Source organism: Nomascus leucogenys, chromosome X (genome assembly GCF_006542625.1).
Source record: "Nomascus leucogenys isolate Asia chromosome X, Asia_NLE_v1, whole genome shotgun sequence".
Lineage (NCBI taxonomy): Eukaryota > Metazoa > Chordata > Mammalia > Primates > Hylobatidae > Nomascus > Nomascus leucogenys.
Genome location: NC_044406.1, coordinates 53,139,081 through 53,162,071, shown reverse-complemented (window position 1 = coordinate 53,162,071; position 22,991 = coordinate 53,139,081). Strand labels below are relative to the sequence as shown.

The 22,991-nt window shown below is 38.4% G+C and overlaps 1 protein-coding gene and 1 non-coding gene across 10 annotated transcripts in view; both read right to left on the bottom strand.

Annotated features, from left to right (window-relative positions):
* RPGR (retinitis pigmentosa GTPase regulator) overlaps nucleotides 1-20,918 on the bottom strand; it is a 60,656-nt gene extending 39,738 nt beyond the window's left edge. For 8 of the 9 annotated variants that reach the window (XM_012498712.2, XM_003270992.4, XM_030807203.1 and 5 more), the window contains exons 1-7: nucleotides 20,694-20,918; nucleotides 16,731-16,856; nucleotides 16,188-16,280; nucleotides 14,350-14,412; nucleotides 12,123-12,281; nucleotides 10,612-10,761; nucleotides 3,920-4,078 (exon numbers count right to left, since the gene is read on the bottom strand). In XM_012498712.2, coding sequence (XP_012354166.1) covers nucleotides 3,920-4,078; nucleotides 10,612-10,761; nucleotides 12,123-12,281; nucleotides 14,350-14,412; nucleotides 16,188-16,280; nucleotides 16,731-16,856; nucleotides 20,694-20,721 — 778 coding nt within the window. In that variant the 5' untranslated portion in view covers nucleotides 20,722-20,918. Of the gene's footprint in view, nucleotides 1-3,919; nucleotides 4,079-10,611; nucleotides 10,762-12,122; nucleotides 12,282-14,349; nucleotides 14,413-16,187; nucleotides 16,281-16,730; nucleotides 16,857-20,484; nucleotides 20,584-20,693 lie in introns of those variants that run through there. The other variant, XM_030807205.1, reaches the window with a different exon arrangement.
* Nucleotides 1,417-1,546, bottom strand: LOC115833443. The gene has a single exon (XR_004028874.1). It is a non-coding gene; the product is annotated as a small nucleolar RNA SNORA31 (small nucleolar RNA).
* Nucleotides 20,919-22,991: the final 2,073 nt, after the last annotated feature.

Sequence of the window (22,991 nt, the reverse complement as noted above, 5' to 3'; positions counted from 1 at the left end):
GTGAAATGAGGCTGTTTAGGCAGTCTGAATCATGTTACAGAAGTTTTGTTCAGTATCTTGGTAGGTTCCCATTCAGGTGCTTGGATATTAGTGATGACAGCAGTTTCTATTTTATAAAAATGATCGAAGGCGCTCTTATTTAAGGACATTATATTTAACAACCAATAGAATTTTTGGCCATATCACCTTTGTGACATTTAACAACATAATTTAATGTTAATAAATATTACATTAGGATAAATAATATTTACATCAAATTACATTAGGATAAAACATGAAATAATGTTAATAAATATTACATTAGGAAAATAGTTTGATCAGTTAGCTTCAGATTAATATTACTGTAACTTCACAGAATATATTTGATTTCAGAACTAATAATTTGTCAACCTGTAGAAAACTTGTTTATCCAAACATAATCTGAGAAGTTAAGATAAATTCTCATTTGCCTCAGGACCCAGACTTCATTGTGAACCCTATCTCACAACTGGCATTTCTTGTGTGTTAGTAACTGCTGTGGATGACTTACAAAACTACAAATATAACTCTGCCTCACTTAGTGTGCCCCAAGTTCCAGCCTCAGACTTTTTCCACAGTGGTCCATGGTTTCCCTGATCCCAAGGAGAAACTATAATCACCCTATCACTACAACCAGTTTTATTTTCTAATCTATCATGGTCATGTGCAAATATTATGTTTTAAATAAATTCATCAGAAATGAACTAAATTGTTTTTAAAATAGTTTAATGAATGATCCTCTAATAGATTTTTAAGATAAGAGTTATAGACATATAGAAAAACAAGGCTGGGAAGGTCCTTCACAGAAACATCTAATCCAAGTGCTTTTCTTTAGTGAAAGAAATTGGAACAGGTGATTAGCTATTCCTTCCTTAGGGTCTTACAAAATATTCCATAACTCTCTTAGCAATCCAGTTTAGTATTTAGTCACACTGATGATATACTCTTCAGGTCCATTTCTTCATCAGCTAGGACTAAATATTTTTAAAATTCTGCCTATACTGTGTTCCAGAACCAGGTTCCTCACCAGGGCTGGCTCATAATAAAGCTCTCACAGGTCCACGGAGAAATGTGAAAAACAGGCAAAGTAGTGAAATTTCCATACATATACATTTATACAGTTTAAGGAGGTGTCCTTTATTATACTATTAAGAGTTTTTTATTTTGAAAATGTTCCTTATTTTATGATATGATAGTGCAGTCATTTTTTTCAATGCCCATATTTAAGCAAATGTGAATCGGAAGCTGACAACCATCTATTGGTTCTCATAATTTTTTAAACTCAAATTTTACATTATTCTCTGGATTGTAACACAAGCTCTTCACTGTTTACAAAGTTATTTATGAACTGTGAAAATTATCTCTCCATGTTTTTTTCCCTGTATTACCAAGTTTTTCTCCTGTATTCCCCCATTCAATGTTGGCTGCCACAATCAGACAGGAAATGCAAGGACACTTCTTTCTTGCATCTGTAGTGGAAATCTTAGTGGCAAACAATAACTGTTCCAGGTCTGTCAAATAGATGCATCTCATAATTTAAAAAACTTTACTGGTGTGTGAGATCCGAAAGCTTGCAAAAATCTGGAGAGAGCAATCAATTTCTGGAAACATTATACTTAAGCTCAGAACAAAGTCCACAGAAAGTTAAATGTCTTTAAAACCACAAGAAAATATCATCCTTAAGTGCATTTATTTTAAATTAAGAATTTAAAATCAAGAATTAAGCTTTCATTAAAAGTATCATAGATTATCTTGTTGCTCACTTTATAGAAAAATATTTTATAATGAATGGTTGAAGACACTATTATTATACAATCAACATTTGTATCTGTTAAAATAACCCTGAATGACCTATTAAATTCTTTCTATAATCTTTGTATAAACTAGAGAAAATATATAACACATAAAGTTGCATTTCTGCCTATAGAATGAATTTTCAGATAATGTGTAAAAATTAATTTCAAAGTTTAATTTTTAGAATATTTTTGAAATTATATAAAAATTCACTTTTTCAACAGGAATTCAAAAAAAATCTTAAACCTCAGAATTATTTCCAAATTTAGAGTATACATTTCAAAAAAAATTATTTCTAACTTAGAAAAGATTCCATCTAGAAACTAAAGCTTAATAACCACGACTGGGGCTAGAACAGGAAGCTGAGGAAAAGTAACATCAGAGAAAAAAACATAAAGAAAAAATATTCTTCACTTACCTGGCAACATTAGGCATATCATCTTAGAATTGGATATTATTCAAAATTTGTCTACAATATTTCTAACTTTGGGCCACTAAAGATTAAGTGGTGACTTCATAAACTTAATTTTTTGTGCAAAAAATATAATAATAATTCACTACCTAATTGTATTATGTACATTACTCATCTAAAATAAATCTAATGTTGAAAGAATTTGAAAGCATCAATTTAGTAAACATATTAGCAAGTAGTGAGTATATTTCAATACAGTGATTAGAATCCTGAGAAATGACATGTCATAACAAATATGAAATTCAGATCCCAAAAGTAACATTACTATTAAGGTCCTAACTTTCTTTTATTATCTGTAATTTAAAACCATACCACTTTTTAATGAATTACTATAACAGAAAATACAACTACAAAGAAATCCCCAAGCTATACATTGTAAATATCACAAAGAAAAGAATTATCAATGACATGTAGAAAATAGCTTGAACAAAAAGCATCTCCAAAAGAAGGCATTTCAGGAAAAATGTCAATTTTAGATAAATATAGAAAACATACACATGAGAAAAATTGTCCCTGAAAATGAGCTAAAAATAATGTAATATGTTGCCATTAAAAATGTTAAGGTCAGGCCAGGTGTGGTGGCTCACGCCTGTAATCCCAGCACTTTGGGAGGCCGAGGCTGGTGAATCACCTGAGGTCAGGAGTTCAAGACCAGCCTTGCCAACATGGTGAAACCCCATCTCTACTAAAAATACAAAAATTAGCTGGGCGTGGTAGTGGGCACCTGTAATCCCAGCTACTCGGGAGGCTGAGGCAGGAGAATCGCTTGAACTCAGGAGGCAGAGGCTGCAGTGAGCCAAGATCAGGCCATTGCACTTCAGCCTACATGCCAAGAGCAAAACTCTGTCTCAAAAAAAAAAAGTTAAGGTCATGAAAATATAAATTACGTTAGCAGAAACAATTCAACAAGATTCATTTTTTTCTACTTAGAAAAAATATTCCATAGACCAGAAATGTATATTAAGTATAAGAATAAAGGGTGAGAATCTTTTTTGTTTTTTGTTTTTGTTTTTGTTTTTAGATGAGGTCTTGCTCTGTTGCCCAGGCTTGAGTGCAGTGGGACAATCACAGGTCACCTCAACCTCAACCTCAACCTCCCCTGGCTCAGGTGATCCTCCCACCTCAGCCTCCTGAATACCTGAGACCACACCTGGCTAATATTAGTAAAGATGGGGTTTCGTCATGTTGCTCAGGCTGGTCTCGAACTCCTGGGCTCAAGAGATCTGCCTGCCTTGGCCTCCCAAAATGCTAGGATTACAGGTGTCAGCCATTGCACCAGGCCCAAAAACTGAGAATCTTAATGGAAAGAGATGCAAAGGCCACCTGACACGAGGTATCTAAGAGTCAAACTCATAGAGGTTAAGAACAGAATAGTGGTCGCCAGGAACTGACTGGAGGCAGGAAAGACGAGTTGCCATACAGTGGGCGTGAAGTTTCAGTTACTCAAGATAAGTTTCAGAGATCTGTTGTACAATGGTTGTGCCTACACATAAAAATACTGTATTATACACTTAAAAATCTATTAAGAAGGTAGTTCTCATAGTATTCTTACCGCAATAAAAAGAAATGAACATTAAAAAAATTTCATTACCCACCACAGAACGTAGGGAACAGAACAGTGGACTCCACACATACCCGTGAGAACCACAGTATGCTCTCCGCCACAAGCTACTTGGATCACCTTCTCGGGAATTTCAGACACCAGCTGGGGTGTTCTGTGATTGCCCAGGAGCTGATTGGGAAGACCTAACTTCCCATTCTCAGGTTCTCCAAACACATATAGCTCACCATCTGCTATTGAAGGAAAAGTATAGTGATTAGTGATGACATACATATGAACAAAAAGCTGGTCTTACCTTCAAAAAAAAAGTTTTGACAAGGATAACTTAATACATTTGACCTTTCTTGAGATATTTTTACTGTATGATAAGGAAATAAAGCTAGATTTTCTTTTCCCCTTGATTATTTTAATCCAGTAATTTTCATGAAAAATTAATGACTACCACTACTAATAAACTAGAAAATTAGTGCTTTCACAAAACTGAAGAATATCTTGTGTCTTTTACTTACTTAAAGCTCCCATAAAAACATGAATTTTTTCTTGCTCCCTATGGTATCCCCAAAATCTAGCAGTGTCTAGAACAAGCACTTAATATTTGTGGAATAAATGAATGAATAATTGCTTTATATGAAACTGGTTTTAGAAAACTCACTTATATGTGCAGTAAATATGTTAAGTAAATCTTAAGATAGCAGATTTTACCCATTTAGATGGCACTTCCTCCAAAGACTCTTACCAAGGAGTTCCTGACACTTAATCACTGCCCTGTCCATACTAATGCTATTAATTTGCTTCTTTATTACATTTATCACACTGTATTATGACTGCAAACTTCTTGAAAGCAAGAACTTTCTTACTCATTTCTATGCAATTAACTGAGTTCTATAAAGTAGAATTTAAAAACCTTGTGTAAGTGTATGATCCAATCTGAAGAATGACATGGAACATATCACCATTGGTATGAGCAAAGACACAACAGAGCAGATCTGCTTGCTTATTCTTTGCAAGTCTCTGAGAGAACCATGATTGATCCTTGCCCAACCCCTGAGAAGGTGGCCCCTGGAGTGTTCTTTATGTGAATGATTAATGATTTTGTTATACATACCAGAGCAACGAACTATGCCAGATTAGGTTTGTCAGGGCTGCTTGTACAAACATCAACATTGATGATGTGCACCTGGCTTCGTTATTGAGGGTCCTGAGTTTCAGCTGCTGTGGCCAGTTGCTAGCAGGAGGTGCCTACGTGACCAGCCCCCTAAATCCCCTAGAAGCAACAGAATGGGCTTCCCTGGGCAGAGACATTCCACACATGTCCCCGTAGTTCACTGCTAAGAAGAAAACATGCCCTGTGTGGTTTCCTAAGAGAAAGTACTAGGAAGCCCAAGCTTGACTTCTCTGGACTCCACTGCAGATGCTTATCTTTTTCCCACTTTTTCTTTTTGCTTTGTATCCTTTGCCGTAATAAATCTTATTCATAAGTATAATCTGCTATTGAAGACTGTGAGTTCTTCTAGAAAATCACAGAACTTCAGGAAGGTGTGGGACAGCCAACGCACAAGATATGCACCACTCAGAACTTGCTCAAATACTGTAAACACAGCTATATTGATTTTCTGAATTGATCTGCACAGAAAATGAAGTTTTATGGACCACAGTTTTCTATGAAGTATTTAGCAAACACTGGCACAAAAGTGGTGCCCAGTAAGTTAGCACCCTTCTGTTTTCCCATGCTTGTTGCCTCCCATAGGAAACTGGTTCCTAAGTCCTGATGAGTCTCTCTCCATTTCTGTCTATAGATTCCTGATTCCCTTTACACCTTAACATGAATTTTCACCTGGATCAAGTTTTCCAAATGTCTTTCCTACCTCTAGTCTAATATACCCACACAATATCAGATGTATCTTCCAAAAACAAGGCTCTAATTATGACACTTCCAAATAAAAAAAAATACATGTATCAAGTATAAACTGCAGACTGTTACAAGAGACCTTCCATATTAGGTTCCCGGACTACTAACCAGTCATATTTTTCTATCTACTTCTCAACCTGATGACTCTCTTTTGAGTCACATCCTCCCTTGAGAATTTGATGACAGCTCTATAAAAAAAAGTACACATCCCAGCAGGGTGTGATGGCTCATGCCTGTAATCCCATCAGTTTGGGAGGCCGAGGCTGGTGGATGGCTTGAGCCTAGGAGTTTGAAACCACTCTGGGCAACACGGTGAAACCCAGTCTCTACAAAAAATACAAAAATTAGCCGGGTGTGGTGGCACGCATCTTTGTCCCAGCTACTTCGGGGAATGAGGTGGGAGGATCACTTGAGCCCAGAAGGTCTAGGCTACAGTGAGCCGTGATTATGCTACTGCACTCCAGCCTGGGCAACAGAGTGAGACCTGGCTCAAAAAAAAAAAAAAAAAATGCACCTACCAAATTTAGCATATCATTTCAGGGGTTCACATTCCTTTAGGATCCATGATCCCTAACCTCTAAACAAACAACCTCTAAACAAACTCAGCTATGCAATAATCTCCAAATACATGATTTACTTTTCTGTCTCTGTATCTCTGCACGCTTCTGTCTCTGCCTGGATTGTTCTTCCCTCATCTCTATCTCTCTCAGAGTTGTTTCCATCTTTCATGGTTAATCTCAAATACTAACCTTTCTCTGAAATATGTCCTGATGCCCCTAACAAGAAATAATATTTTTTCTTTCTTGATCTCACGTAAGACTCTGCTATCAAATGTCTTATGTTACCAATCATGGTCTGCTGTGTATTGCAGTTATTGGTCTAGCACAGTAGCAAAAAGTATGTGCTACAGAGTCAGACTGCCTTGTCTGCATCTGGATTCTGCCACTTACTGAGTCATACTGAGCAAGTTGTTCAATTGCTGGGCCTGTAACATGGGGATAAAAGTGCCTATGTGATAGGGTTGTTTCATAGGAATAACCGAATTAATGCATTCAAAGGCACATAGAACATATAATCAGTGCCTGGTCATTATTAGTTGCTACCACATCCTCCTCTTCCTCTTGTATATGGAAAGAAACTACATGTCAGTAGAAGTTGTTCAGGCTTTTAGAACTGGAAGACTGGAGTTCGAATTCTGATTCTGCAACCCAATTGCAGCATCCACCTTGAATAAAACTGTGTTCTAAACCTGCCTGCATATATGGAATCTGAGATACCACCACCTCTCTCCCAGAGTGGTTGGGAGATTAAATGAAATATATTTGTACTTGAAAATGCTTTGTACATGGAAAAACTATACATCCTATAGTTTGACTGTAAACTCCAGAAGGGCAGGTACTACATTTTAATCAACTTGGTATTGTAAGAAATATCATTTAAAATGACTTTTACATAGTAAGTTGCTGAAGTTTCTCACAGTGTCAACTTTTTAAAGTAAAATGTTTTACCTATAAAGCACGGGTGTCCAATCTTTTGGCTTCCCTGGGCCACATTGGAAGAACTGTCTTCGGTCACACATAAAATACACTAACACTAATGATAGCTGATGAGCTAAAAAAAGAAAAGGTCTGTGCATAAATCTCATGTTTTAAGAAGGGTTACAATTTGTGTTGGGCGGCATTCTAAGCCATCCTGGGCTGCGGGCTGGACGAGCTTGCTATAAAGGGTTAGAAAAGATATTTCCTGTAGCTATCAGTAGGACCTTCCTTAAAGGGGAAGGTGAGTGCTTTTAATCCATATAAAATGTTTTATTTAATTCCAAGGTCTTTTTCTTATTTATGTATAAAAAATAAAATAACATCTATCATGAAGAACAAATAGGTCATTTCATGTCAATTATATCTACTTCACTTAGGCTTATTAATTTTTATAAAATCTGGATTCCTCAAACTATCTACCTGGCTCTGACAGCTACCTTCCCCAGGATTCTGATCTTACGCACACTGCCAAGTCTCTATTCTCCAGTCTCTGAAGATTGCTCCACAAATTCCTGCCCCCAGTTCCCATGACCCCTACTCATTTACTTATATCCCCTATTGTACTACACCTAATTCAGTGAATCATTGGTTGAAATGCTCAGACCCAACCATTAACATATCAGATGAAAAGACACAGAAATCAGGGATAATACCTGAAAACTCCATAGATTTTATTTATCTACAATATCTAAAAATTGAGTATTTTACATAATTTATAATATGAACTTGAATTGAGAACATGAATTTAAAACACGAACATGAGCATTTAAACATACTAGTAGGTGAAAAATCTGTAGGAAGTCTTAAACATAACTATCTTAGTAATATGTTCTGTATTTTTATTAGGAAATAAACTATTCTGTTTGGAGGTTCCTCAAAAAACTAAAAACAGAGTTACCATATGATCCAGCAATCCCACTGCTGGGTATATACCCAAAAGAAGAGAAACCAGTATATCAAAGAGATATCTGCATTCCCATGTTTGTTGCAGCACTGTTCACAATAGCCAAGATTTGGAAGCAACCTAAGTGTTCATCAATAGATGACTGAATAAAGAAAATGTGGGGCCAGATGCGGTGGCTCACACCTGTAATCCCAGCACTTTGGGAAGCCAAGGTGGGTGGATTACCTGAGGTCAGAAGTTCAAGACCAGCCTGACCAACATGGTGAAACCCTGTCGCTATTAAAAATACAAAAAAAATAGCTGGGCATGATGGTGGGCGCCTGTAATCCCAGCTACTCAGGAGGCTGAGGCAAGAGAATCGCTTGAACCCGGGAGGCAGAGGTTGCAGTGAGCCGGGATCGCACTACTGTACTCCAGCCTGGGCAACAGAGCAAGACTGTGTCTCAAAAAAAAAGAAAAAATGTGGTATTTATGCACAATAGAGTACTATTCAGCCATGAAAAAGAATGAGATCCAGTCATTTGCAATGATGTGGATGGAACTGGAAGTCATTACGTTAAATGAAATAAAACAGGCACAGAAAGACATACACCGCATGTTCTCACTTATTTGTGGGATGTAAAAATCAAAACAAACTCATGGAAATAAAGAGTAGAAGGATTGTTACCAAAGGCTAGAAAGGGTAGTGGGGTGTGTGTAGGAGGGAGGTTAATGGGTCCAAAAATTAGAAATAATAATTTCTAGTATTTGATAGCACAACAGGATGATTACAATCAAAATAATTGCACATTTTAAAATAACTAAGAGAGTATCATTGGATTGTTTGTAACACAAAGGATAAATGCTTGAGGGGATGGATACCCCATGCTCCATGATGTGATTATTGCCCATCACATGCCTGTATAAAAACATCTCAGGTATTCCATATATATGTATATATAGTACCCACTATACATATATAGTACCCACTATATATATATATATAGTACCCACTATATATTATATACCCACAAATATTAAAAATTAAAAATAATCCATTTTTTCTGATCTACAAATTCAACATACAAAGAGAAAAAAATAATGCTTTTCTATATAACATTTTCCTCTATCAGGAAATACATATTAATTTAGTAAACATATTATTTATGTTTGAGTTATTTCTAAAATTTATAAAAAGTTGCTTTAAGTGATTAAAGTCATAAAATAATGGCTAGTGTGAAAATTACTGACAGTTCATATCAGCTGATGAAAATGAATCTCAGCAAAATGCTTAGTATAAAAGTTCACTTTGTGTACAAACCTGTGAATATGCTAAAAAACATTCCATTGTACACCTTAAATGGGTGAATTGTAGGGTATGTGAATTATATCTCAATAAAGCTGAGTTTTTTTTAATTAAAAAAAGGCTTAAAAACAAACCAAAAAAAAGCTCAATGTAATGCCTGTTGGTTAAGATGAACTATTCCACTTGTTCACCTAATGGCTAATGCAGAGTTCATTCACACAATACATTCAGGCAGTTTTCTTAAAGCCCAAATATAATACAATGCTTTTACTTGGTATTTTTGTTCTTTGGTTGGCTTATTTTCCCATTTGTGTTTTTGTTTCATGAACAAAGCGAGTACAGACTATACCAACTCCAGGAGCCAAAAGTTGCCGATAAGTTGGTAGGTAGTGTTGCCTCAAGGAATGCAATCAGTTCATCATTTATTCACTTTCTCCCTCATTCAATAATATTTATTGATTATCAGTTTGTTCAAGACACCAGGGATGCAGTGGTGAAAAATACTGACAAAGTCAGGTTTACTCTCTCTTGGTATCATGCTGCTACCAATTCATTGGTAACTTTAGGGGCCACTGAAATGAGTGAATTACCACTTTTTAACCCTGAGCCTGTGGTATATGGAATAAAGAGTAAACGTATAAAATAAATATTTAAAGATTTGTCTAAGAGGGTCCATAAACTATTTCCTCTTGGTGTTTTTACTGTTACAAAATCCCATCAATTAGATGGAAAGTCATAATCACACTTCCTCTATTATTACTAGAATAGATATAGACTATAACAGCTAGAGCCCAACGTTTCAAATATTGTAACTAAGAAAAGGTTGCCAGTGGGTCCAGGAAAGGGAGAAAAGTTGGGAATGCTGAGAAAAGTCCCACCAAAGGAAACCGTATCCCATGCTGAGCTCTCTATATTCACCTAAAAAGTGATCATGTGAGGCAGAGTTTGAAATTATGAACTCTTATTATATAAATGGGGAAATACTGCGACCTAAAACAGACCAAAATAATTTCATTACATGGACAACCATGGCATTATTTCTATAGAACCAGAGAATATATCATTTCATTATTAATTTAATAACAACACAGAAGTGGGAGATAACATGATGACTTCAAAATGTGTCTTACTTGTTACAAAAGCTGAATGGTAATATCCACAAGAGATCCAGGAGACAGGTTTCCCAATGGTCACTTGCTGAGGGACACAGACATTAGTTACATTTTTTAAACCAATTTGTCCTTCGGAATTGTCACCCCACATAAAAAGTCTTCCATCCTCTATAAAGAAAAATAAAAGGGGGAGAAAAGGTTTTAAAAGGTAGCCAGGCTCTGAAGTTATTATACTTCCAAAAGACCATTTATTTTATAGTTCATAAAAATTATATATCCTAACAATAAAGTACTATTAAGACATTTACACCAGCTAGCTACTTAAGAGTTCAATTTATATTGTGAAATGCTTCTATAATGATAAAGAACACAGAATAGCCTGATTGTAAATCACTTAAGTTCTGGCCATATTTTTATCTCCATAGCAAAGACAGAATGCCCTTTCCTACAATCACCCTTTCCCATTCTAATATCTCTAAACAGAAATGTTCTCCTCCTTCCAAGCAGCCTACCTGCAACTGAACTGAAAGCACAGGTCACATTAGACACCTGCAGGTCAAAAAAGCCTGGAAGACCTTGCTCTTGAGAGCACTGTGGAAATGATGTTTTGAAAAAAGAACAGAAGAAACATATTTCACTACATATTTTTTTCCTTATAATTGAAACCTGAAAACACAGAATCTAGCCTCAGAGAATGAAGATATAATAGCATGTATAGCATCTCAAAAATACGTAACTTATATAATTTCTGATAAGGGTTTTGACGCCAGAAAAAGTTAATCTAGGAAAAATATTTTAGAAAGGAATTATCAAGACTTATTTATTTATATATTTTAAATAATTTAAATTTTTGAAGTATTTTAATAATGCAAAACAAATAAATGAAAATAAGAGCTGAAAGAAGGATGTCAAAATGCTAACTTAAGGGCTGACAAAATCTAACGGACTGAGCTTCAGAGACAACTCTGACTTTCCTGATAGAGTAAAACCGGATGTTATACAGTCTCCTGCTTGAAACAAAGCAGCTAACCAGCAGCTTCAGTGAGATCAAGCTGATCTTGGCTCCAAATTTTAAAGAAATGTCTCATATGGGCTTTTGGTAGGGAGGGCGGAGAGGTACAATGACCATTACAAATCACATTTTAACAACATATGCTGCAACAGATTTCTGTGGATGCTTCTGATAGCAACTTCAGTTAAAACTGCAAGCATAACTTTAAGAGCACACAACAAAAATAATATTTAAGAATATCTAAAGGAGTAGACAGACGGCATAGCTTAGAGCTTATTTGCCAATTACTTTTTAAATGTATATTTAAATAAGCACAAATAAGCATAAAATAAGCATAAATAAGCATAAAATTGCAGTATGTCAAGATTTAAAGTTATATTTTAAATGTTTCCTGAAAGCACATAGATAGCCGATGAGAGAAAACTAAACAACAATGCTCCCTTCGGTTTACTGAGTTGGCATATATTGATCTACAGGAAAGGAATGTGTCCCAGACTGAAAAAGAAACAAGTCTCACCAGTTAGGGCAGCTGACGTATTAGATCCAGCAGACAGCTGTTTAATCTTATGCTCGGATGTAAAAAAGCTAATTACATGAAAAGTGTTTCTTTCTTCAGTGTCACCAAGCCCCAGCTGTCCTTCATTATTTCCACCAGTTGCATATACATTGCCTCCTTCTGCACATGGAAAAGAAAACATCAATAGACTATAGAGTCCCCCTGTTTATGAGACAGGTCAGTGTATAGCAGCGATTTCCTCTATTAACAGTGAAGAAAGTTGAAAGCTATCACCATCCTATTATTTGGGAGACAACTTCATTTCATCGTCAAAATAAAGCAAAACAAGCAAGGCCACATATTTTTGTGAGATTTTAGAAATCAATCTAGAATGTAACTAGCAATTGAAATGAACAGAATGCATGGAACGTATTTATTTCTTGCTAATATAGCACTTTATTAATTCAGAGTAAAAACAAGGAAAGTCACTTCCAAACCAGTTTAAAATGCAAATCTATTTTAAAAGAGATGTGTCCATTAATTTTAACTTCTGTACCCATTAAAGCTAAGATATAATAGTACAAATAAGTAAAACGAGGCAAATCCAAGAAGAATCTAATTAGAAACATGATAATTCTATGTTGTATTTATTTTAACTTCCTAGCTAAATAGGAAGGCACTATAGCACTCTGTTTAGGAGGAAAGACTCCAGAGCCAGACTGCTTGGGTGCAAATTCTGGCTTACCACTTACCAAAGCTGTGGGACCTTGGGCAAGCCATAACCTCCGTGTGCCTCATTTTCCTCATCTATAAAATGGGGATAATAATAGTACCTACTTCACAGAGTTGTTATGAAGATTGAATTAGTTGAGATTTGTAAAATTCTTAGAACAGCATTTGGCTCATTTAAAGTATGTAAAAATGCTTGTTAATTACTCTGTTAATTAAATAAAAAGTACATCAAGCCTAGATTATAAACATTTCCAGTAAGTTGTAAATTAATGAAGATTTTTAACACATAAATTAGTTATCCATGTAATAAATATATAAGTGAAGTTAGAGCCTTGCTAAATTATAGGGTGAAATGAGGGCAAAATCAGCCTGAATTAGTAAAAATTTTAAAGTTATTGTTATTTTTATTTTTTGTTTTTAGGAAAAGAGGAAACCTAATTGGGGAAACAAGACTAGCTTTCAAATGGAAAATACCTACAAGGTTACATGCAATTGGAGTGCACAATTTCACACACATGGAGCAAACCAGAGTTGGTGAGATGCTGAAATAATTCAAACAAATAAATGAACACAAAGTTGAACAGTCACAAAATGTTCCATGGAAGAAGTAACACTTACTGGGATCTCAAGAAATAATCTGAAAAGGCTAAGAGAAAGAGAAAAGACACTTCAGAAAGGGCAAGGTATGGAGAGGAACTGAGGCAGTGAAAACATCCTGAAGACAGAATAAGTGGTGGTGGGGGAGGGGCGGGGCAAGGGGCAGGGCAGGGGCAGGGGGAAGGTGGTAGGAAGTACTGCTCAGTGGTCAGGTCCTGGAGGTCTAATTGTTACAGCAGCATTTGCTGAAGATACTATCCTTTCTCTATTGAATTTCCTTGGCATCTTTGCCAAAAATCAAGTGGGCATATACATATGGCTCTACTTGTAGACTCTATTCTGTTTCACTAATCTTTGTCTATCTTTTTGCCAATACCACAGTCTTGATTACAGTAGCTTTACAGTGAGTCTTGAAATCAGGTAGTGCCAGTCCTCTAATTCTGTTATTTTTCAAAATTGTTTTGGCTCCTCTATGTCATTTGCTTTTCCATATAAACTTTAGAAGCACTTTGTTAATTTCTACAAAAACAAACATACACACACACACATACAAAAGCTCGTATGGATTTTGATGGGAATTGTGCTCACTCACATCAACAGCCTTCTGGGTGCCTTTCACTCACCCTTAGTAAGGAAGAGAGAAGAGCAAGAACAGGAATAACCAGCCCTTAAGGTGGACACACAGGTTAGGAGATGCTGTCCCATGATATAATCCAAGAAAAGAAGCTTTTTCTTCAGCCATTTGACATTTATGTGTATATTTGCAAAGGCAAACGTGTACTAGCCATTGACATTTTAAAAAACCCTAATTTTACTGTTGCCAAAGTACAATCTCCATTAATTTTACAAAGCCACGTTACTGGAATGAGACCTCAGTTCTCAAAGTCAGGCAGGAAATCATACAGATTGAGCACTATACCTGTTGACACCAGGGTGTGGTTCCTTCCACAGGCAGCTAATTTCACTTTTTCAGGTTTTAGAGCTAAAAATATTTAAAAATGGGACAATTATTTTACAGCAATGAAAATGAACAGTAGTCTAGGACAAATGGTAACTAAGTGATGGAACCGAGACTTAATAGCAGGCTTGTCTGATTCCAAAGTCAATGTTCTTAACTAGCAAACCAGAGGCTTTCAGAACTGGTTGTGTACCATCATAACCAGTGGAGCTTGGAATACAATATAGATATCTTAGCCCCATCCCTACGGAATCTGAGTCAGTGGGTCTGAAGTAGGGGCTAGGCATCTATATATATAATTATAAACTCCACAGGTAGGCCGGGTGTGGTGGCTCACAACTATTATCCCAGCACTTTGGGAGGCCGAGACGGGCAGATGGCTTGAGCTCAGGAGTTTCAGACCAACCTGGGCAACATGGTGAAACCCCTTCTCTACAAAAAAATACAAAAATTAGCTGGGTGTGGTGGTGCATGCCTGTATTTTCAGCTATTCGGGGAGGGGGTGCCGAGGTGGGAGGATGGTTGGAGCCCAGGAGGTCGAGGCTGCAGTAAGCAGAGATCACGCCACTGCACTCCAGCTTGGGTGACAGAGCAACACCCTGTCTCAAAAAATAAAAAAAACAACTTCACAGGTAATTAATATGTGCTGAGACCCACCGTATTCTATTATGCTGCCTCCTCACCAATCTGATCCATTACCTAACCTGCCATCACCGTTATCAAGCTCACCTTCTACCACATTCAATGAAAAACCAAAAGACCAATACTGATAGGCATACACCTATGAATCAAAGTTGTTCATTCATTCATCTACATATTCAAAAAACATTTAAAGAACATCTCCTAAGTGCTTGGCATAGGGGCTGCAAAAAGATGACTAAGAAAGAATCCCTGGTCTCAAGGATCCCATAGTCTAAACAATCCTGTTAGCTTGTCTATTAGATAAGATATTTGAGAGTAAGGGTCATGGTCACCGTGACTATCCCCAAGTGTTTAGACTATGCTCAATAAATACTATTTGAATACGTGGAATACTTTAAAAGTTCCATAACAATTCCCATAAACAGCACTAATATGATAAGCTACACTGAAATTTTGAGCTGAAATTAAAATTTAGCCCGGAAGATAAAAAATACTGCTCTTATTACATCTCAAGGAATCTCCATCATCCTTTCAAGTTTAGCTGATGTTCACAGGTTATACCCAAACAGAGGTTTTGCATATAACATCCAGAAAGCTTTGTAAGGGTATATACATCTAATATTTTCTGGAATACTCCTGATTTTAAATATTTTATCTTGTTGTTCTTTTACACTAGTACTAATCAATCCCTAGTCTCGATGTTTCGTTTACTTCACCTAGTCACTATATAAAGCAGAATAAGTATGTTTTATAAAACCAGCAACTAAACAGAAGCACAATGTCCACAACTCTATTAAATGAGAAAGGCTCAAATTTCTAACATATGTTTGTTCTCTGTATATACAATAACAGTAATATGTAAGTAGTTTTACAAACAAGCAAAAAAAAAAAAAAAAGATGGGGGATGTTCAAATGCAATACTGTAAAATCATTACTTCCTTTGTGGTCCCTGGATTTAAAATCAATCAGATTTTTAGACCCTAACATATAAAAGCAGTTCTGAATATCATATAAAAGATAAGTTAAATGCTAATAATATTCAAGCAAATGTCAGAAAATAAAGAACTAAAGGCTTTATTATTTATGACATTAAAGAACTACACAGTCAACATAAAAATACTTTATACAGTTTGTGAAAAGATAAAAAGATCCCAAACCTTTGACACATGTTGGCTTGCTGACGGCTGACTTTGATCCTAATCCTAACTGACCCCAGTTGTTACTGCCAAACATGTAAAGTTTATTATTTCCTGGTGGGAGGGAAAAAGAAATAATCAATTGAAGCATTTTTCACATAATGTAAGATGAGGTCATCACAAAGCAATAAAAAGCTATACTTTTAAAATGTCACTGCTTTTCTGTGTTGAAATAAGTTACCTTGTTCATCTATGTATCATCAGTTTCTTTTAGGTGGAAAAGAGTTTCTGAAATTATACAGTAACAGGTTTTTTAAAATTATATTGAAATAGATTCATTCCAAGAAAGTTGTGTGTATAGAAAATCATACTTAAATATACCAAGGAAACTTAAAATGTAAAAGATGCTCTTGATGACTTATTTTGTGAAGAATTCTCTGGCAAAGTAAAAAACAACACTTTTGATAATATTTTCAACATGTTTAAAATACAGCAGCATATCTATAACAAAATATTTAGAATTTTCTAAGTATTACTGTCCTCATTCAGGATTATAATACTAACCGGTAACAACAGCAGAATGTTCATCTCCACATGAAAGATGTACAGGGACATCATTTTTAAACCAGAATTTACCGGGATTATCTTCAGCAAATTTACTTTTCCCAAATGTAAACACAGCACCCGAATCTGCAAATATAAGATGGTCTTTATTTTATAACTTTTACTATGTTGCCTGTTATTAAAATACCTTTTGAGTAATTTATCCATACAAACCCCTTGTCTCATGACAGGTTTGCCTCCACTCTGGCAATGTTTAAGCCTTCCTTCTCCCACCTTAATTCAGTCTTTCTTATTCCTCAGACTCCATTCTAGTTTTATCTATGAAATCTACTAAATTGAACGTGTATTGCTCATATACTGGCATAAAGTAAGAAATATACTATCACAAGGAAGGCAGTCATCTATTAATAATAGTTCTGCTGTCACTAAGAAGATGTCTGCTCCCTGGAATGAAATGGTACAATCTGTGCTATTCTTGTTCTAGTTAACACCTCATGGTCTGGCCTCTGATTGAGAGCTTTTCTTCAAACACAGAAACAGGACGGTATTTCGTTTCCTCATTAACATCATCAGGATATCCATGGGGAGAGTCTCTATCAGTCAATTAGGATTTTCTTTGGTCCAGTTTTTCCAAGGAACCTCCAGTGTTCTCATGCAAGGGAAACAATGTTAGCCCAAATGGTGAACTCTTTTTATTTTTGTTGAGACAGGGTCTCACTCTGTCGCCCAGCTTGAAGCGCAGTGGCACAATCACGGCTAACTGCCGCCTCGACCTCCTGGGCCCAAGCAATCCTCCCGCCTCAGCCTCTGGAGTAGCTAGGACTATAGGCGTGTGCCACCATGTCCAGCTAAATTTTGTAATTTTTGCACAGACAGGGTTTTAGCATGTTGCCCAGGCTGGTCTCAAACTCCTGGGCTCAGGCTCAGGTCTCAAACTCCTGGGCTCCTGCCTCAGCCTCCCTAAGTGCTGGGATTACAGGCGTGAACCACGACACCTGGCCAAAATGGTGAACTCTTAATTTCTCTGTTGGTAATCCCAATGAATACCCATAAAACCGGAGACAGCACAGAGAGAAACAAATTACTGCACCACTGTCTCTTTCATTTGAGCTAAGGGAAAGCAGCTAGAAAAAAAAACATAGGCTTTAGAGACAATTAGGTATTGAAAGGTTGTTGTAAGGATTAAACGAGATGACATGTATAAAGAACTTAGCCCAGAGCCTAGCATCCTCAAAGTGTTAGCTCATAGCTACCTCCGTAAACTCTTCTTCTACCATAAGAGTTGGAAATGATCACTGGCTTCTCTGAACTATGTGATCTGTAGAATTTATATGGCAAATAATTGTGCTACCGAGCAATCTCTCTAATCAAACTGTCACACAAATCAGCAAGATTACAAATCTCAGCAAGATTTGTGTAAGTTTGATTAGAGAGATTGGTAGGTAGCACAATATGTAAGATGAGGTCATCACAAAGCAGTAAAAAGCTATACTTTAAAAATGTCAGCCGGGCGTGGTGGCTCACGCCTGTAATCACAGCACTTTGGGAGGCCGAGGCAGGTGGATCATTTGAGGTCAGGAGTTCGAGAGCAGCCTGGCCAACGTGGTGAAACCCTGTCTCAACTAAAAATGCAAAAATTAGCTGGGCGTGGTGGTGGGCGCCTGTAATCCCAGCTATTCGGGGGGCTGAGGCAGGACAATTGCATGAACCCCAGAGGCGGAGAGGTTGCAGTGAGCCAAGAGAGCAAGCATCATTGCACTCCAGCCTGGGCGACAGAGTGACTCCATCTCAAAAAAAAAAAAAAAAAAAAAAGTCACTGCTTTTCTGTGTTGAAACAGAGTTCACCATTTGTTACCCCAAATGTTGTTTTTTTCCAACTACTTTCTAAGGTTACAGAGGGTATAAACTGTCTGCACTACCCATATTGCCTAGCACAAAGTAGCCCTTGTGTGTTCTACTTTTCACACAGAAATGTCCCCCTTACACACATGTATATTCGTAACTGTTGAATGTTTTGTTTACTAATTCATCATAACGGAGAGTTTGTAGTCAAATATAACTTTCAACATTGTTAATACAAAAGACACGTTACCAAGTCGTCAGCAAAGGAGCACTTCAGCTTTTCCTGATTCCTGAGAATTCAGAATGTTTAGGGATCCAGTATAAAATGAAGAGATCCTTTCAACACAGCTACTCAGGAAGTTTCTAATTCTCATCTTACTCATGCACTATAGTTAGTTATAGAGATGTCTTTTTCTCTTCCCAGAAACAGCACATGGGAAAGGACGGTTTATCTTTCCCCCCAAAACATCATCACAAAATGCCACGGTCCTAGGAGACTGGGAGAGGAGTACACGGGGATGTTGAGATTTTAACATTCTTACATCAAGTCATTACCTGATCTGAGTAGTATTCACAAACTGTTGTGGCACAGCATCATTTTGAAGAAAGACTAAAAACCCCTACCAGTTCCCAATAAACATTTAAACACACACATAACACCAAATAGTAGGCCAGGTCCAGCTTTTGGGGAAATCCCAAGGGGGGTGATCACACATAAACTAATTCGTACCAGAAAGGAAAACATAGCGAATATAAGTATTAATGATAAATATTAATACGCAAGAGACTAGCCACCGTGGACAACTTTTTGAGAACCACTGTGAGGCATCTCAGTTCCAACTAATAATTTAGTTGGGAGACTAGGATCTAGAACAGACTCTGAGTTTCCCCAGAATGAATTATTTTAACATTTTAACTATTTTGTCCTGGCTCCCCTAGCTTCCCTGTTACCCTCATCCCAAGCCAAGGTTTGGTGGCTCTGCTCTGGCCGTATAATATCTACTGTCAATTTGTTGGTCATTTTGTTTACTTTCCTGTATGTCTCACTAAATTGTGAACTGCAGGCCAGGAATCTCAGTTCCGGCCAGGAGCATGGAAAAAAAAACACATATTTCAGTGAAGGTATGATTCTGCTCAAACCCAGTGTTTTTTCAAAATGGTCGTGACCTATTAGTGGGTCAGAAAATCAATTCAGTGGATCACCATCAGCATTTTAAAAGAACGCTTTATCAAAAAGCTGTGTGTGGAATCTAAGTGGTTAGAATAAGGACTGCTTCACCAGACATCCATTTCTGTTACACGGTATATATGGAGTATCGGGTCACAATGTCAGAAGTATTTCTAACTACGGAGCTCAGGAAAAAAAAAAGGCTAAAAAACACTCGCTAAAGGGTCCCTCTTCTCCCTCTTTGTCCAATTTATTTCCTGTATCCCCTTTTACCCCACAACCCTGATCACTCACTCTTTACTGCATTCAATACATAACCAGGAGCTCAGGACCTCCAAAGTGCACAAGTCTGGAGTCCGCACTTTGGGGAGTTCACAGAAAGTGTCCCTCCCCGGCCGGGCGCGGTGGCTCACGCCTGTAATCCCAGCAATTTGGGAGGCTGAGGCCGGCTGATCACCTGAGGTCGGGAGTTCGAGACCAGCCTGACCAACATGGAGAAACCCCGTATCTACTAAAAATACAAAATTAGCCGGGCGTGGTGGCGCATGCCTGTAATCCCAGCTACTCGGTGGCTAAGGCAGGAGAATCGCTTGAACCCGGGAGGCGGAGGTTGTGGTGAGCTGAGATTGCGCCATTGCACTCCAGCCTGGGCAACAAGAGTGAAACTCCGTCTCATAAAAAAAAAAAAGTGTCCCTGCCTTCAAGAAGCTCATCAAAAGCTTATTTAAAAAGCATACGAAAGACAGGCATCCTCTTTCCCGTTCTCCCCCATCCTGTTCTTCCCGTCCGGTCCTCGGCCTTCAGTCATTCGTGGGAGCGCCACCAGCGATCTCGCCCCAGTCCGGCTGCCAAGCCTCGGGCCTGTCCCCCTACAGGGCCGATCCGGAGGCGGGGCCCGGCCGCCCGCGGACCCTCCCTCCCGGCCTTCTGCCACCGGCGCGGGCGCAACTCACCGGGCATCAGCTCTTCCGGCTCCCTCATGCCACAGGCGGTACGGGCAGCCTGCGCCTGGGCCAGGAGGTTGTAGAGGACGGTTTGGTCGGGGCTAAGGCAGCTACTCCGCACCGACGCGGGCCGCGAAAGCCCCCCAGTTCCGCATGGCGAAACTCCGGGGATCAACTACAACCGCGCTCCCGGAAGTCAACAAACAGCCGCTACGGGCAACGGGGGCGGAGCTTGGAAATGCAAGGCGGGGCAGGCGCCGTTGGGGAGGGGAACGGAGGCCGGGTGGCTGGTAAGGGGCAAACTCAGGCACAGCGGAGGGGCGGTAGAGACCATGCGCCCTCTGGCGGCCTGGAGCAGAGAGGCGGCCACGCAGCGCAGTAATGCCGTGGAGTCCGCACCCTTGTGCCGCTGGAGGTCCAGGCGCCGCAGGGACCCTGCCCATGAGTGGCAAACGTCACAAATCCCATACTCCGTGACATAAGCAAACATCGACACACAATTATGACACTACTAGTAATAGTGAACAGCTGGAACATTAAAGGAGGTAAGCAGTCTGCTAAAGGTATCCCCAGCATCTAAACCAAGGTCTGGCCTATACTGAATGCTCATTACGTATTTATTGACCAAATGAGTACTATTACAACCCTGTAAAGTGGTTAATGTTACCCCTGTTTAAGCATGTGGGCAGCTAGACCAGCCTGTAGTCAACGAAAGTAAAAGCTGAGGTGTATATGGTCCACTACTCACAGAACATACACAAAGGGGTAGCCCAACATCATTGCTCTAGAATTCGCTCAGCGATGTTATATGATGCAGGGTTTCCCGTGCATCAACATTTGGCTATCATGAAATAAAGAAGCAAAAAGCAGTCTTCCAGGATGAGCAGATTTATGTACGCTTGGTAGTTGCGGACATGGGCCCTAGAATCAGACACAACTGGATTCAGGGATCCCTGAATTACTCTTGTGTGTTACCAACACTTTCTCAGGAAGTTTGCATTAACATGAAGAGGGGACATTAAACTATTAGTTACACAAATAATCATTTACTTACAAAGCAAAGTGGAGGTTACTAAGGAAGTGTTTAACAAGAAGCATTGACCTGGTGTAGGAGGTTAAGAAAGGCTTATCTGAAGAAAGAACGTTAAATCTAAGAACTGGAGAAAGATAAGCCAGGAGGGGGAGAGAGCTCTTGGCAGAGAGTAAATCGTGTATAAAGGTTTGTAAGGAGCTTGACTCTTTCCAGGAACACCAAGAGGCGAGGCTGGTTCCTAGCAAGGTGGCAAGGTCTTGGGCCTATTAAGGATCTGAGATTTTATCCTAAAGACAATGTGAAATCACTGAGAAGTTTTAGGCAGTAGAACAACAGGACAGGATCAGTTATGTGTGTCCCTGAAATCATTCTGCCTGGTCTAGATGCTTTGTAGAGAATAAACTGGAGCAGTGAGAAGGGTTCAGAGGCTATTGCAGAATTTCAGACATGTGGTCAGGATGGCTTGGAGTACAGTTCGTTGGTGCCAGAGAGAAGCAGGCAGATTTGAAAATATTTTAGGTCGTAGAATCAACAGGAAATGGTTTCTGACTATTGACTCCTAGACAGTGCTGGACTACCAAATAGTTCTTAGAACAACAGCAAAGATAGGGCCCTAAATTATTTTGAAAAGGATTTGATATTCATTTTTAGAGCATCATAATTGTTACTATGGGCAAATGAGAATTTTTAAAGATTTACTTTTTGATATGCAGTCATTTGTTTTTATTTCAAAATACAGTAAGGCACATTTTGGTGCTAAGCATCCCAGAAGATATTGATGCAGCCCTACTCCAAGGTTTCCAGCATAAGCAAATAGCAGGAGTGGGGCACCATTTACTGAGATGGGGAGCACTGACGAAAGAGCTGGCGACATTGGAGTTAGGTAAATGGGGCAAGAAGAGCGTAATGAGTTCATCCTTGAACACACTGAGACATCAAATTGGAGGTGCTGAGCAGGTAATTGGTGAGCAGAAGCCCCAAAAGGAGGCACATATTTGAAGAATGACTGGGCCTATATAGTGAAAGCAGGCTTGAGATACTTGCAACACTGGAAAGGGACTGTAGAATTGAGGCAGTAGAATAGGGTCGGGAAGCAGGAAACCTAAGGCCAATTCATGCTGACTTCCTAGAACTAAATCGAAAGGAAAACCCCAACTTTCCACACCTAAGTAACAAAAGAACCAGAGGCTACTCCCTTTGCAACCTCCACCCCCTTTTTCTGCGTGGCAGACGGAAAATTGAAAGTGTCTCTGATTAGTTGATTTTTGCAACCA